The sequence below is a fragment of the Camarhynchus parvulus genome, chromosome 2 (assembly GCF_901933205.1).
Source record: "Camarhynchus parvulus chromosome 2, STF_HiC, whole genome shotgun sequence".
In the NCBI taxonomy this organism is placed as follows: Eukaryota; Metazoa; Chordata; class Aves; order Passeriformes; family Thraupidae; genus Camarhynchus; species Camarhynchus parvulus.
The window spans coordinates 105,003,596-105,020,474 of record NC_044572.1 but is presented as its reverse complement, the minus strand read 5'-3'; the positions used below and the strand labels follow the sequence as shown (position 1 = coordinate 105,020,474).

The 16,879-nt window shown below is 40.3% G+C and overlaps 1 protein-coding gene across 4 annotated transcripts in view; it reads left to right on the top strand.

Moving 5' to 3' along the window:
* TMEM241 (transmembrane protein 241) overlaps window positions 1-16,879 on the top strand; it is a 55,126-nt gene that overhangs the window by 20,977 nt on the left and 17,270 nt on the right. For 3 of the 4 annotated variants that reach the window (XM_030943954.1, XM_030943953.1, XM_030943952.1), the window contains 3 exons: window positions 5,470-5,504; window positions 6,747-6,816; window positions 9,480-9,573. In XM_030943954.1, the coding sequence (XP_030799814.1) occupies window positions 5,470-5,504; window positions 6,747-6,816; window positions 9,480-9,573 (199 nt within the window). The remainder of the gene's footprint in view (window positions 1-5,469; window positions 5,505-6,746; window positions 6,817-9,479; window positions 9,574-16,879) is intronic. The other variant, XM_030943955.1, reaches the window with a different exon arrangement.

Genomic DNA, 16,879 nt, shown 5'->3' with positions numbered 1-16,879 from the left:
AGTACATCAGGGACACCAATGTATGACAGTTGCTTTCCTTCAATTCCCATTTGTCTTGTGAGCATAGTCAATATGATAACACTGTGTCTCTTTCTGTCTTAGTTCAATCAAATCTCCTGTAAATAAGCAAATCAAATTTCTGTAAATAAGCAATGCAGGCCTCTGCTTTTGTCTTTGTGATTCACCAGGGCCCCATTAATGGACAATATCTGGATATCAGTTTGCCTGAAGTAGGCTCTTGTTTAAGTCAGTTGTTGTTTTCCATCTACTATGAAATGCAAAGCAAATCAATTTTACCCAAAGAGGGTAGGTGTGTTTATTGAAACTTTGGAAGAATTAGTCATGGAATTTGCAAATATGCTGCTGCATACAGAAATAACCTATGAAGTCTGGAATGAGATGTAGCTGCCTCTCTATGTGAAGGGAAATCATGAACCAAGCAGTAAAATCAATTGGTTTTCATTTGGCAGCTGCCTGACTGTCTCTCAGTTATCATTTTAGTTGAAAATTGCTCGGGTCTGGGCCTGAGCCTTTAAATTCAGATTTTGGCCAAAGGTCTTAATTTTTCAGCTTGGATTGAAAAGTCAGGGCTGGGCTGTTTCTCTGTTAGTTCATGATCTTGGCCCTTTGAAGTCTGTGTACTTGTGTCCAGCAGAGAGCAGGAGTCCCACATTACATGAAAAGTATGAAAATTTATTTGGAAGCTTTTGAAAGGGAGAAAAAAGCTTCCAAATAAATGAAAGGAACGCTGAAGAACTGTGAGGTGCAGCAGTATATGTATATAAAACTGTTCTTTTTACAAAAAATAAGCTAACAAACAATCCAACAATGGATTTATGCAAATTGGAAGATGGCTATTTTCAGCATCTGTTTAAGAGCAAAAATTTGTTATCAAAGCTTCCAAAGTTTTTCCCTAAGAAGAGGCTTAAAGATCAGCATAGCTCACAAGATGATGGTGCAAAGCAACTTGCTGGAAAGCAGGTGGCTTAAGGGAGGTGGCAAACTGGATGCTTATTTGTTTGGTTTGGGTCTGTGTATATCTGTATGTCTGTATGTCTGTATGGGTATACATTTCTGTGTGTTAGAGAAGTTCACAATCCATAGCATTTGGATCACATCTTGCCTAGGCAAAACAAGCAGTACCATGGACAATGGGATAAGTGACATCTGATTTTTTTTAGAGTTTTGTTTTGTCAAAATGGCTAATGATGTTTGAAAGGGTGTAAAGTTTGGCTGACATTCTCTCCTGGTCTGCAACCTCCATGACATGTCTCCTCCAGTGTCTAATGGGGCTGGAATCCTGCTGCAGGAGGCACGGGCAGGGTTTGCCTCTGTGTGAGACCCCTGCACATGTAGTTATCTCAGAGACCACTGCCACTTCCCAAATCTGGATGAAGCTGTTCAGCATGTTTGAGAGCTGTGTGGAGCTGTGTACACCCAGCTTTACTGCACAAACTTAATTTCTGTAGAAAACAATCAAAATTACTTTTAAATATCACTGACTAAAGGAATGTTCTCTGAATGAGCACTAACTCCTCACAGGCAGCTCTGGATCAGAGTTACTGTAGACATGGATTATCTCTGTCAGAGGGTGCCCAGCAGTAAATTTTGTGATTTAGAAGGTGTTAAGGGATATGCTGCTTCCTCTTCTCAGGCCTTCTCAAGGACTGCTCTGGCCATGACAGGATCACAGTTCCACCTCCAGGACAGGACAGTTTAATGTGCACTGGAGGTCTTGTCTATACAAGCATGATTGTATGATTCTATGATTTATAAAAGAACTTGCTAGTGTGGTATCAGTGCAACTTTCTCCTCCTAAAGCTATCATCAATAGGTCTTTAAAGCTCCTTATTTCTAACCTAGATCAGACATGCAGCTGTGTGGGCACAGCCAGATAGTGTTTAGAATCAGCCAATCTTTTAGGTTGGAGAAGACCCTTAAGGTCATTGAGTGCATTAACCAAGCACTATCAAGCCCACCACTGAACCTTGTCCCTAAGCCCCACGTCTCTAAAATACCTCTAAGGATGGTGACTCAGACATTGCCCTGGGCAACCTATTCCAATGCTTGATTCCAAAGCCTTTTAGTGAAGAAATTTTTCCTAATACATAGGAAAAATACATAGGATTATGTTCAAAGTGTTCATTATGTTCAAAATGTTTGTGTTATTATGTTCAAAGTACAGTATGAAAGCACAGTTGTACTCTACCGAGTGTAGAGACTGCCTGCATGAAGCAGATTGAAAGATCTGCCACAAATTACTGGATGTTAGAATATACCAATATGTTAGAGTAAAAATAAATAAATAAATAAATAAATAAATAAATAAATAAATAAATATATATATATATATATATTTATATATATATAAAAGAGAAGGCTCTGTTGGATGCTTCCAGAAGTGCAACTGAAAGGAGCAGTCTCCTAACATATGCTGTCCTTACACACCATGCACTATTTCTTGTTCTGAAATCTGGAACAGTTTGGAAGAAAAGAACACCCTAAGTAAATGTATATGAATGGGAACTTTCCAGAATCAAATAGATCTGAAGAAATATTTGCTGATGTTGAAAGTCTGGCGTTCTTCTCACTTCATCACTTCCAACATGATTATTCAATGGCTTTTGAAGAGGGAGCCAGGCCAGGAACAAGTGTAGGAGGGAAAGCAGAGCTGTGCTATGCAGAGAAGGGAGGGGTAATGTTGCTTCTCAGTGCCCAGCCCCATCCAGTACATCTCTCTCCCTTGTGTTTAAGCATCTGGGGCAGGGAGGAAGAGAAGAGGGTCAATGTACTTCTAAGATCCTGTCTCTAATCCTCCAATCCTCTTGATCCCACCCCCTTTCTTCAACTGCAGTATTGTATTTCTCTGTACTCTGACTTCTGCATTAGTGTTCTACTTCCTAGTGATTTTTTTTCTCTTGCTCTTTTCTCTTTCTTTCTCTTCTCTTTTAATCTTACACGTTCTTTTATTCCTTTCTCTTCCCCCACTTTTTATCAAAGGGGAAGCCAGATTTCTCCCCCTTAGCTAGTGAGGGGTAGCATGAGAGGAGGAGCAGTAATGCCTGCCTGGCATGTTGAGGGAGACATAAATGTCTTAGAAGCAAGTTGTAGCTCCTCTTGGGCTTTCTCCTGTGCTGAGGTGGGTAGAGGTATTTTACTTCTTGTGAAGAACCTGCAAGAAAGTTTCAGTGCATCCCAATACCTGTCTCTGTCTGAAATTTGTTCACAAAGGCATGCCTAGATGGCCTGGCAGCCATTGGTGAGGAGAAAACAGGTATAGGAGAATTTCAAATGGTGAATAAATGGCAAAGTTATGAGGTAAAGGCTCTACTCTATGCAGCAAAACTACATCTGGCTTCTGGAAGAGCTGCTAATCTGTCACTTTTGTGAAATAAAAATGCTGCAGTAGATTTTCTGCAATAGGGGAGAGCAGCTTTGCAGACATAAATTGCTTTTCTTGCTGACAAAACCTCTTTTTTTCAGAAAGGAAGCCACGAGTGACCCAGCCCTCAGTATTTAGTACAGGGGAAAAAAGAGAGGAGCAGAAAAATCCAGCACATGGAATTTGTTTTTGCTGCAGCCTCATATCCATCCAGGCTGTCCTGCTAGAAACCTCTGAATCCCTAATCAGGTTTTACAGCATCATCGTGTCTTTTTTACAGATGCTTCATTCAGAGCAGGGCTACAGAGCAGCTGTAATGCCATCTAATCCATTTGCCTTAACCTGCCCTGCACTTCACAATGAAGGTTTTGTTTTCTGCTGTTGTTTTGTTTGGACGAAAACCTGGGATGTCTTGTTAGGGTTATCAATTCCTCTTGGTTGCAGAAGGAAGTTTCTCTCTGACTCTTTCCCAGTCTCGCTGGGTTTTTGTTTAGAATGTAATAATTCAAAAAGTAAGTGGAGAAACATGGTTTAGCCCCACTTCTCATCACTGTTGATACAGTTTCACTTTTCCTGTCAGTCTCCTATTTTCTGTTATTCAGTCAAAAGCAGTAGACCTTTGCTTCCTTTTCTCTCTTTACCAGGAAACTGAGGAACTGGGCCTGTTTATTGTGAATTACTCTTGGCATCCCTATAAAGGGAGAGCATCCATGTGTGGGGAAGAGGGGTAGGGCAAATTACCTATTGTAAGAGATCTACTTTGCCTTGTTTAATACCTATGAGGCAAAAACATCTTTTAAAAATGTATAAATATTGAGAATGTGAACATACTGTACCATCTGATGCCTTTCAAAGACTTATAAAGTGTGAAACTTAAAATACCTTCCTGTCTGTCCCTCATAAACCCTTTCCTCCTTCAGCCTATTGTGTTCCACAGCTGATTTCAGTGACAAACTTCCCCCCAGGGCTTCCTTGGCCGTGGGATTTCCATGCTCTTTGCAGTTCCTTTTGCTGCAGGTGATTCTCTGACTGATGCTGGGGTCCACCAAAGCTTGCCAAGGGCAGGTCACCAAGCATGGAAGCTTGGTCATGCTGAGAGCTGGGACCAGCTGTGAGTGAACAGGTTTGAAAATGGTAGCTGTGTTAACACTGGAGAAAGGAGTTGGCCTGGAATGCTTGAGCATTCATAACATTCAATGAATGTCTTTTTACCTCTGTAAGTGCAGTGCTTGCTGCTCACCAAGAAGCAAACTCTTGAGATACTATTTTCTTCTTCTCCCACTTGTCCTTAGAGTTTGTCATGGATGTATGTTGTTGATAACTGGAAGAAGCTGTAGCTCTACAGATGTGCATGCTTATCCCATCTCACAGCACCCCAGAATGTTTTTGTAGCCCTCTAACATTAGAAGTGATTTGGAATGAAAAATGTGCAAAAAAAAAAAAAAAAGAGAAACTTACAAGACGAATCAGTAACACTAAAAAAGGCTCTGTACAACCTATACTGAAAATGCAAAAGGGTGAGGTCTTTGTAAGACCTCAGAAAACCTGAGTGATAATGCTTCAGATAAAGAACTGGTCACAGCTGGTTTTCTTGTTCACTTGTATCTGGAAAGTGTGAATAATTTGGGCTGGTACTTGGTTTTATTTTCATGTGTTTTTAAACTTGTACATGCAATATTCAGCATAATATGGGTTAACAACCATACATTGCAACTTTGGTGGTTTAAAAATGGGACAGCAGGAAAAACTTCTTTGCTGGGAGGGTAGAGTGGCCCTGGGAAAGTTACCCAGAGAGGTGTGGAATCTCTGTGCTGGTAGGTTTTTGAGGCATGCCTTTTTAAGACAGAACCAGAGGGCATCATCAAATATTTGTGATAGTCCTGCTTCAGGACAGAAATTTTATTAGGTGACCCCAGACATTCCTTTCCAATCAACTTGTGTTTTCTTTTAATTGGTATTTGTGTCTCAGTTATTCTACTTAACTGGAATAAGTTTCACCATGGAAAAACAAACACAAAGCTGTCAATTTATAGTCTTCAGCCCATGTAATAAATTCTGTAGTATCCAATTAATTTATTTTTTTTTAGTGTGGTGCTGTTGGCCTCTGCATCCCATCCAGCAGGTAAAGTGAACTGAGTTCTTCCTTTCTTAAGTTTCCATGTTGCTTTTGCTCTCTGTGCATGTTTTTAGCGACCGAACCCTTAGGATTTTAGCCCTGAATATGACCAATAATATGTTATCATGTAGGAAGAGGAGAGAAGGGTATATTACTTGGTGTAAGTTGCATGATATTTCCCAATACCATTCTTAGCTGTCCCATGCAAACAAGAAGTATGGGACTGACAACAAAGAACAGTTTTTGAGGTGGTGCATGGTAAAGAACAAGGATTCCCTAAGCCAACATGTCCTCTTCAGAGCAGTGTCCCAGCAGTCCATATAGAACTGAGTTTCCTTCTCTGCATTGTCCCCAGTGCTATGCAGAGTTTTTATTTTGTTGCTTTCATAACAAGGATCCCATTGCTTGGGCCCATAGCAGGATTTGAAGTAGCAGCACATCAGGTGGTAAAAACTGAGAAATTTTATAGTGGTTAATATTCCTACCTTCTGGTGTGTTCATAATTAGGAGGGTAAAAGTGATCATCTGTTGCTTACATTTGTTCAGCCAGAAACACAAAGAAGGAAGCATTTAAAGAAACATAAATTCTCCTTTTTTCCTGGTGATGCAGATTGGGTATATAGGAAACCATCACCATGATAGACATACATGTTAAGTGAAACAGTCCTGCATTTCAAAAAGTGAAAGATGGAGCTTCATGTAAATCTGTAGAGCCTGAAGGCCAAAGAACTCCTGGAATTGCCACCAAGAGCACCCAAGCCCAGGTTCCTGGAAATGCAAGTACTCAAGAGCTCTACTTAGACCTAGGAGAACTCTTTGAACCTCTCAAAATACTCTGTGTTACAGAGTTCAAGTGCCAGAGGGGGAAACAGCCACCCTATGTCTGTGTTTCCTGTTGTTTCAGTAGGAGCTATCACATGCTGCACAGTAAAAGAAGTGGATATGATACATGTCTGTCCACTGGCAACTTTTGCTTAAACAGGACCTTCTGAACACTGGAAAAGAATAAATACTCTTAGGTATCCCTTTTCCCTTTTTCAACCAAAGGCAAGAACTGGCTAGAAGCAAGGTCAGAGAGAAATCATTAAACACGCCAGAAATGTGGAAAGCATCATAAATGAAAAGCCAGCCAGCTGTAAAGGCTCAAAGGAATGTTAAGCTACTAATGTTCATGTAATTGCTGTTGCATTGCTTGTAACAGTGGGTAGTTTTTTTCCCACCTACTGAGTGTATTGCTTTGTCCCTCAGGTGATCTCTTCAGTGCCTTGGATTTTCCATTCCTGTACTTCTACAGGTTTCATAGCAGCTGCTGTGCCAGGTAACCTCTCTATAATAGGTCATGTAAATGTTTTCAAAATAAGAGGTTCAACTGACTTCCAGCCTATACTCTCAGTTAAAAACTTTGTAGCATGTAAAGCCTTTCTTATACTGTTTCTGCTGCCATAAGCCAGTAGAATTGCAAAGAATAAAGCTTTGCATGTCTGTGGATATGCATTTGATGGCCTGAGATTCAAACATGCTGAAAGTATGTGTATCCTTGAGTGAGTGCATTCTGATCAGAAGAGCTCCCATTTGCCAGTAAAATAATGTTTACCCAATGTAGCAAAGCTTTGATACATAGCATCTCTCAAATGCTTCTGAAGTCTGATTAACCCAAACTTGCTGTTTGCAGCAATTACTAAGTATTAGTCTTCAGCAGTATATGGGTGTACATGGATTTATTTGCCTCTACGTCTTGTGATTTGGCAGAATGATGTTTTGGGTAAAAAGGAAAGCTTTAACAAGCATTCCATTATTTTCAGTAGCAAAAGTTCACTGCATATTGGCATAATTCTCACAGGACAACATAAATATGTTTCCCATAGATCTTCTTCTTTTTTTTTTTTTTTGATTCCTGTCTTTCCCCCAGTCTTTTACCAAATTAAAGTATTTTTAAGAGGGAGAAAAAGATATTTTCATTCTAACTGATGGCAAAAATATTTCTTGAAAGGCATTTTCTGGCTTGTATCTGGATTTTCTATTGAAAGGGTATATTGGGGATGACTGTTAAATAATTTCTAATGTATATAGGTTTTTGTTATGTTTGTCCAAGTGTGGTCTATCCACACTACAAGTAACTCACAATTAGGTATTCTGTAGGTAGGTGAAATCTATTTTTCTTGAAGGTGAGGTCTAGCTGCAGATTCTAATGGATATCAGTCTAGCCCAAATATTCTTTTTGTTCACTTTATTTACCTCTGTGGTAGCTTCCCACTTCTGTTTCCATTGGCCCACCTTCAGTACATGTGTAGTAGATAGCACTGTGCACTGCAGGAAGGGGAAAGGAATCGTTAGATGGAGAGACAAACATCTCAGTTGCTCTCCTACATTTCATAATTGAATATCTTTGTAGATATGTGGGATTTGAAGGAAAACCTATGCAATGTAAGGTAAGGGCAATTCATGCAGCTAAATCTACTGCCTCTGAAAAATGTCTGAAGCATCAGTAGTAAGGTGGAAAGTGCTCAATTTATTTAATGGAATAAAATGCTGTTAATTGTCGCATCAATATTTTAGGTATTATAATTTGCTGTTTCACTTTTGTATCTCTTGAGTCTTCATGACTGAGAGCCCTTCACAGCAGGGCAGAAGTTCTGAAATAAGCAATTGGACTCTTAGAAGTAGGGGCAATGTTGTTTCATTGAACTCATTCATTTCTCAGAGTGGAATGCTCTACTGCTCAGCACTCCATCCTCTGCAACAAGTTGCTGAGTTTAGGCTTATCTTTTGTCATCAAAGCAGCATCCGCTTCCTTGGCTTCAGACTTCACACACATCCCAAAGGTCTTGTGTTATGGCTCAGTGCAAAAATTCTCAATGCCTTCTACTCCTGACAAGTTATCTTACCCTGCTCTTTGGTGCCTGTATGGACATGCAGCTGAGCTGGAGCATGGCCACATGTGTTGTGCAGGGAACATCACTTGGATGGTATACTGGAGCCCAGCACAGAACTTCTGACATGAGGAGCCACCATTTTCCACCCTTCCTGCTGCTGTAGACAGGGAACCAACTGCATGGCACCTCTAGCCAGAAGAGCATTCCCTCTGTGAATACTAAGGCACTTTTTACTTCACCACCTGTCTGCTGTGTTGATCCTACCTCCTTTCCCATGCAGCTTCCCACAGCACTTTGTAATCTCTTATGCCTCACAGTAATTTGTGCCTTACATATTTTGAAGTCCTCTTCTGTTCCCTGCTTGCTGGTTTACACTGTTCCACTGGTTCACAATCAGTGGGTTGTACATATGTCACAAGTGAAACAAAATCCAGAGCCAAACCTCATGAGCTCCATAAAGTCTGTTGAGATGTGGAACAAAATTTCCTTAAGGGTAGTCTTGGCTACAGGAGTGCTGCGAACTGCTGTCCTGTAAGACTTGAGAGTCAAAATTCTCTTAATTGTCAGCAGAAAACTTTGGAGTATCCTGTTCCCAGCACCACTGAGCCATCTATTTGTTATACAGTAGAGATGTATTTGACTTCCTAATTGGAATTTTGGCTTCATGAAGTTTAAACAGCTTAAAAGCTTCAGGCAGAAACTTTCCAGTGGTTATTTTTTCAGTTCAAGGCTCTGTGGAGGTTGAAGTGAGTTAGTTGCCAAATATGTGTGGTTCCTGCTGAAATTAGCATTGCTGTTATTCAGAGCCATTTCAATGCCTGAAGTTAATATTTCACCTCATGTTTTCAATAATCTCTACTTTTCTGATTACGCAAGTGCATTAGACACCAGCCATAAGAGTGTCAGACTTACTTTATTCAGATTCTAGTCACTGACTGAACAAAACACTAGGTGTACTCGACATAATGGAAGCTTCTTGTCCACCAGCTTTCATTCTCCAAACGGGATTAACACTGCAGTTCTTCATGAGGAAAACCAAGATGTCTGTAAGAGGTTGTTTAGTTGAAATTAAGAGATTTTATTAACAAGCTTTCCCTATTCTTTGCAGTGGACTGTTGGGATTCTTTCTGATGTTGCATACAGTGAAGCTAAAAAGCAGCACAACCTCAGGGCAATATGCAGCCTGGAGTTTCCTTGCAAAGGTAAGAGAAAGACCCTCCCAGGAGCACAGTGCATCTGTGCATCTCCAAGGAGAACTGAGAAATTTCTGCATGTCTCTAGTTTCTCTTGCTATTCCTCCTTCATGCTTCCTTGGTCCTGTTTGTGCAACCTGCACATACGGCTGTGGCAACAGATATCAGGTGTGTAATATCCCAGGATCATTATCTGAGGTGAAATACTGTGTGTAGACTGAGCTTAATGGAACTGGGATGATTACTGCAGCTAAGGATTTGGACTATGGCATCCCAGTAATACAAATCTATACTTTCCAAAGTGTTTTGGAGAATACTTCTTCTATGAGTGTGTGCACCAGCCATTTTGCATACAGTTTGTAGTGTGTCTTTCCTGAGCCAAGAGTTACAGCTAACTCCCTGAAATTCAATACCAGAACTCTCACTGTTTCTGTTGCAGGAGAGAGCTGAGGATGTCATTTGCCTTGACATTACCAGGGCTTTTGATGTCATGTCCCACAATATTATTATATAAAAATTAGGGTACTACAGTCTGGATGGGCAGACAACTAGATAGGTAAAAAAATGCTTGGAAGATCAGGTTCAGAAGGTAGAGATTAATGATTCCTACTCTAACTGGAGTCTTGTGACAAGTGGAATGGCACAGGGATCTGTCCCGGGTCCTTTCCTATTTAGCATCTTTATTGAAGAATGAGAAGCAAGAGTGTGCACTCACATTTCCAAGGGACACCAAATTGGGAGGACCTGTCAATAACACTGGAGGATAGGGTTGCTTTACAGAGGGATCTAGACAGGCTGGAGGAATGGGCCAACAGAAATCCTAGAAAATTCATCAAGAACAGAAAATTCATCAAGAACAGAACCCCGCGTGTGGGAAGGAAGAGTTGATGGCAATAATAGAGCCTGAAGGCTGCACAGTTGGGAAGCAACTCTGTGGAAAAGGACCTGAGATTTTGGTAGACAGCAAGTAGGACATGATGCAGCAGTGTGCCCTGGCAGCGAAAAAACCCCAAAATATCCTGGGCTGTACTTAAAATAGGATAGACATAAAATTCATGGAAGTGGTCATGACCTTCTCCTCAGCATTTGTTAGTCAACGTCTGGAATAGGGAGCCTTGTTTCAGGCACCTCAGTACAGCGAAGATATTGATAAACTGGAATGAGTTTGGCAGAGGGTTGACAGGAAAGTCAGGGGACTGGATCACTTGCATTTTGGGGAGTAGCTGCTGGATCAGGCTTGTTCAGCCTGGAAGTGGGACATCTTTGGGAGCACCTAAGAAACAGCAGAAGACAGATCCAGGCTATTCACAGGGTATGCTGTATAGGGTTGTGTTAAGTAAACAGAGAGGTTCAGATTAGGTGTGAGGGAAATTTTTTTCACCCCAAAGACAAGTCAGGCAAGGGCAGAGGTTGCTCAGGAAGGCTGTGCTGTTTCCGACTTTGCAGGTTTACAAGACCCAAATGGATAAAGCCCTAAGTAACCCAGTCTGACCTCCTGAGGTCCATTCCTTCTGGAATTATCCTGTGATCTGGGGTCTGGCTGTACTTGATTTAAGCTATTAACAACTCAGTTTTTAAATTATTGGTGGTGAATGCAGTCAAAAGAACTTCTCAGACTCTTTTTCCCTGCTTAGATTTTACTTAGTCTTGTCATTTTCATCTAGGTCGTCTGAAAACCACAACCTTCCAATGTGGTTTGTGATCTCACCTTTCCTACTACAGTGAATGAAGCTGTTACATTATCACCTCCCCTCCCCACCCCAAACCCTGGATTTGCATAATATGCTTTTTTAGAAACTGTAATCAAATGAGTCTGTTTTTTCTGGGGATAACAAGAGTGGACCGATATGACTTGGTTTGTGCTTTGTAAGCTCTTCCCCACTGTACAAGTCACACAGTTTCTCACTAGTTTGAATTTCTTCCAAACATTCTGAGTGTGCAGATTTTAGAACCTTAGCTTTCTTCTTACTGCTTTGTAGCAAAGTCAACTGATCTAAAACTTGCTCTTGAATCTGTTGTTGTTGTTGTGGTTTTTTGTTTTGTTTTAGTTTGGGTTTTTTTGTTTTGTTTTTTGTTTAACGTTCTGGGTTGGAGATTGGAATAGCTGGCTCCGCTAGTAGGTGTTGTGAATGAGGGTAAATGGTTTTGCATGTGGTATTTATGACCTACTGGAAAAAAATGCACAAATATGTGTTGTGAAATATATTTTAAGCAGATTTGGGTCCATCCCAGATGAAGTGGATCAGAGCCATAAAGTCTGGATTGGATCAAAGTTTTCCCAGAGTTCAAGGGTTTCTAGATTTGTGGGGGTTTGGCCATCTCTAGACATAAGTGATATGAAGTTTTTCTAGCCACTGTTGTCAATGAAATTATGTGCCTTCATAGCAACTTAAAGCTTGTCCCTGTGTCACTGGAAGAATTTAATTTGTTCTTTAGCCTTTAAAGTGCCTGCTTTTTAATGCACATGCTTTTTAATGTTTAATTATCTTGCTTGGAAGGTTTTTGTAACAGAGCAATTAGTCCTTTTCCTGTTGTAGCTTCTAACCCAGTGCTCAAATTATATGTCTTATCTTGAGTTTGAAGGGGAAAATACTAATGAATACATGAGATCTATCTGTAGCACTAATAATTTTATCAACACTAGTAGTTTCCCTAAGTCTTCCACTAGTCTTTTAAAGCTTGCTGTGTGACTTATTTTAGGGTTCTACCATACCCATCTAAGGACTCATGGGGAGCATGGAGGAACTGCTGCTCCAAGTGATGAAATGCAGTTGATTTGCGGTTAAAAGTCAGTGAATGCTTGAAAAGTTTGGAAGCACCATACATCAGTTTTAGAACAGGGATCAAAGCAGAGACAGGCAGAAAGCAACAGCTGAACTGGAGCTTGCCTTAAGGGTAGGGGCTGATCTACCGGCTCCCAAAAAACTCTCCCAAGGAACCTTGTATCTACAAGGAACTATAAATTTATGTACTGTGTAGTTAAGATTTGAGTTCCATCTGTCTGATCATCAATACTACTTCCTGAAGGTGTTTGAAAATGGTAAAACTATGTCCTGATCCAGCTCAGCATTGCCCAGGTATGAGGGCTGTGTCAGTCACATCTTAAATCATTGCAAGTGCAGAAAAGCAGCATTTAACTAGCACTGTAAAAATCTGTTTAAGTCTAAGTGTCTGGCCCCCTTGAAAAAAAACAGAAAAGGAAGGAAGTTAATATGGATAAAGAATAAAGATAGAAAGTATTTGTATCTGGACTTGCAGAATGGGATCCATTGGAAAAAAAAAAACACCTCTGGTCATAACAACAGCTTTGTGTTCCCGCATGAGCATTTTTCTTGGATTGAGTAGTGCCCTAGATCATCCTCCTAATCTCTCAGACTGACTGGAGTTTTCACCAGCAGTTGAAAAGGAGCAGCGTTTGAGGCCAGAATATGTTTATCTTGCAAATGAGCCAAGAAAGGAGAATGCTGCAGTCCTCAGACAGCAGCACAGGCCTCCAGGGAGGTGCAGGGAATCGGAAAATCTGTTTTCCATTTGGATGCTTTGTACCTATGTGACTGATGAGCTGGGGCTGAGATCGTTGTCACAGCTTCATTTCCAATAAATTAACCGTGGGATCTGATCGGCTCTGCTTTGCACATCCAAGGACACATTCTTTGTGAAGCCCACATATTTGGCCTCCCTACCCTCTAATTTTTCATTCACTTAAAAACTGGAGCTGGGTCGTAACTTGTTGTTATGATCTTTACTTTGGCTGTGGCAACTTAATCAATGCACGAGGTTTTTAAATTCTTTCCTGTAATGATTTCTGACAGCTCTCATTTTAGGGCATTGCTTTGCACAGAGACAGATGCAGCACAGGTTTCATCTGTGTATAAAGTCCTGTGTGATAATTATAGTGACAAATGCTCTCTGCACTTTTTCTGTGAAAGCAAACAGTGTATGTGTTAGTCATATCTGTATAAATTCCTGAGAAATGCAAAAAAAAAAAAATCAGTGTAGTGATCTGTATAAAAAAAAGTTTTTAAGAAGTCCAAGAAATACAAAATGCTTTGTCATAGGCTTGCACAGATTTAATCCCCGGAAGAGCAAGGATTTGAAGCTGTACTGAGATTTCTTGTTTTAATTTGAAAGCTGTGCTAGTATCCTGGGTCATGCACTGAAAAGGAAAAATTGGAGATGCTCATATATACAGACAGAAGCATCTGGTGAGGATGCTAATGAGCTCTAACAGTGCTGTCAGTGAGTTTGTTTTGATTAAGGTTGCCAATCTATATCTGGTGATGAAGCCTGTTAGGGTCTCTAAAAGTTAAGCAGCAGAAATAATTTAAATCATTAACAGAATGGAAAAATTCAGCAAGATACTGGTTACTTATGAGTTTGTATTCCCATATCATGTTTAGTGTTATCCTAAAAAACTTGTAGTAGGGAATTCAGCTTGTTTCCAGTAAGAACCTATTGAAGCAACTTGTTATAAACAGGAAGAACAAATGGGAAGGTCAGTGGATTTTAAATTCTCTTTTTCTCCCTTCCTCACCTGAAGAAAGGAAATTCAATAACTGAAATTAAGTTGCATTGAGGTTTACTGATTTTCCTATGCATAGGTTGGAAGGAAATGTAGAATAATCGGATCAGGAATATGCAACTATTTTCTATATAAACATCCCAGGCACTATTATGTAATCTATAATTTATCTGAGCAGTGTTGGAGGCTCCGTAGTACATAAAAGCATCCTCTGACAGCTGCTTTGGTTCCTTGTTTGTTAACTTTAGATGTGTATGCCCCAGGTCATCCTGTGTTTAATGCTGGCTGCCAGACATTGCGAAAGCAGCTTTGCAGGAGTGTCTGAAAGCATCTCTTATCTGTGGGTTCTGTGCACTAACTGTACTTATACTCCAGCAGGTTTAGTCTTCCCCCCAGATGTATAATGGCTGTTCAGAATCCCTCCTGCTATTCAGAATGACTCCTGTAGTCCTGGATTTTATATTTTGTGTCTGTGTTTCTGCTTCTTTGCTCCCCATGGTGTCTTGAAGGGAATGGATAGACTAGATCCCTCTTCATGTCAGTGCAAAAATAATTGATGATACCCATCTTAATGGTTGGAAAAGTACTGATGTTTTTATTAAAGCACAAACTCTCTTTTTTCTGCTTCTCATAAAATGGAGAGCCACAACTGCAGGCCTTCTGGGGCTCCTAGCCTTGTTATGCTCACTGCACCTCTCTTCACATATAGCATTTCACGTGAGAATTTTATCTACTGTAATTCTAGGGGCAAACCAACCAAGACAAATAAAACTAATTCATGCTTTTCCACATTGTTGCAATCTTAAAGCTGCTGCCAAAACGTTTGCTTCAATTTGTATACATCTTGATTCCTTTCTCACTGCTGCTTAGCATGCAAGTGCTAGAAAATATTCTGCTGGGGGCTATTTACTTGTAGGAAATTTAGAAAAGAGTCCTGTCATGGGTACCTTCTGAAGTAAATGTCTCTCCCTTGCTCTTCTCTGCCTCAATGGAACAGGATTCTGGAATTTAAAAACGTGTTTAAAAATTTTATATGAATATCATAACTAGAACAAGAATGTGTTTGGTTTTCTGGCACTTGCCCACTTGGTTATATTGTAGACTGAAGTAGTGTCTTCTTTGCATGCTGCTGGCTCAGAAAAAAGTGACAGTGAGATTCTTGGCTGAAAATCCCATTTCTTTCTTGGCTTGGACCTCATAAAGCTTTAGGCTAAAATGTCATAAACTCCCGTTGAAGTTCCATAAACAGAGTGCGTTTTCATACAGCAAAGATCCTGCACTTTGTGCAAGACTTTGTCTCAAGATCTCTGCTCACCCAACCTATGAAAACTGTGCAGCTGCAAGCCAAAATCCTGTGAGAGAGAGAGAATTGTGTCCTAGACCCATCTAGACTCTACTGGTAGGAGCTCTTTGTGGCAACAGTGTGGTTAGAAGTGCATCTCTAATCTGAGAGAGGAAGGTTCTGTGACCCTGAAGTTTCAAGGATTCCAAGAAGGGGTTCATAAAAGTAGAACTGAACTTGTTCCACCTACACACCCCGTGCACTGTCATGCATGTGGATGTGCACACATACATGGATAAAGACAATTAAAAATGGTAAAAATCCTTATTGCTTTCTGATTGGTCCTCACTGTATGAAATATGTACATTTATTCTTGCTACAGATTCCTGTGAGTCACCATGAGGACTATGCAAATACCTTGGAAAAGAAAATGTGTTTCTCAGCTGAGCTTCAAGCAGAGAAGGCAATCAGTGTGAACTTCACTGCATTGTTAGGGTCTGTAAAAAAGACTAGTTGCTGAAACCTTAAAAATACCGGTTTTAGGGTAGTTTCCATGGAGATAGCTTCATAGTTACATTGTAGCAGCCAACACTAATTACAGCATATAATTGCTGGGGAGACGTCAGTCTCCATAACAACTTCATTGTGTGCTCCATGGCCACTAAGCTCAGTGACACAGGCTCCCTGGGGCACTGTTGCAATTTAAGGAAGCTGTCTTGTAAGAACAGCTGAGACTTGTTGGAGATTTTGAATTGCCAGGTAATGGAAAATTTTAATATTGGGAGGGTGGTGTAAATGGCTGCAATTGTGTATCCACTGAAAAAGCCAGCTACGCAGCTTTTTGGGCATGACACGGTCTCACAAACTTATGTGTTGTGACTCAGGGGTGGTATCAGAGAGCAATTTTTCAGCTTTGCTTAATATAATGAATCCAGTCTCAGCAGACTTTAACTTTGAGCCCTAAGAGATGCTCTGAAATTATTTGTTTCCTTTTATCTATTATGATATCAATTTGAAGTGTATGTTTGGTACTGGCATGTTCTTTAATGTAAAGCTAAGGCAGAACCGTGAGCTTGGAGTATGTCTTTGGAAGATACTTTTTCATTCCTAGCCTTGACAAACCACCTCTATATGCTTGACAGTACAAAACAACAGTTCAAAAGGAAATTTTTTCTAATCCAACAGAATTTTGAATTGCAGAGGATGCCGGTTTATTTGTTCCTCTGCATAATAGATTGCTAGTCTCCCATGTTTTTATTTAGTCTCCTGGAGTTACTAGCATATGGAGAGCCGAGGCTGGGAGATGAATCATTATTGTGACAAAGAGAAATCAGAAGAATGAGAACTGTTTTGGAAGTCATTTCCGTTGCTAATGCACTGATGTAAATGCCAAAATTACATGGGAGAACTGTGCACTCTGTAACAATGTAGAAGGCTCCAAAGCTAGATAAGGCTGGACTTCCAAAACCAAGAAAGATATAGCGACATTCTTCTGCTTTGCTGGTTCTCTA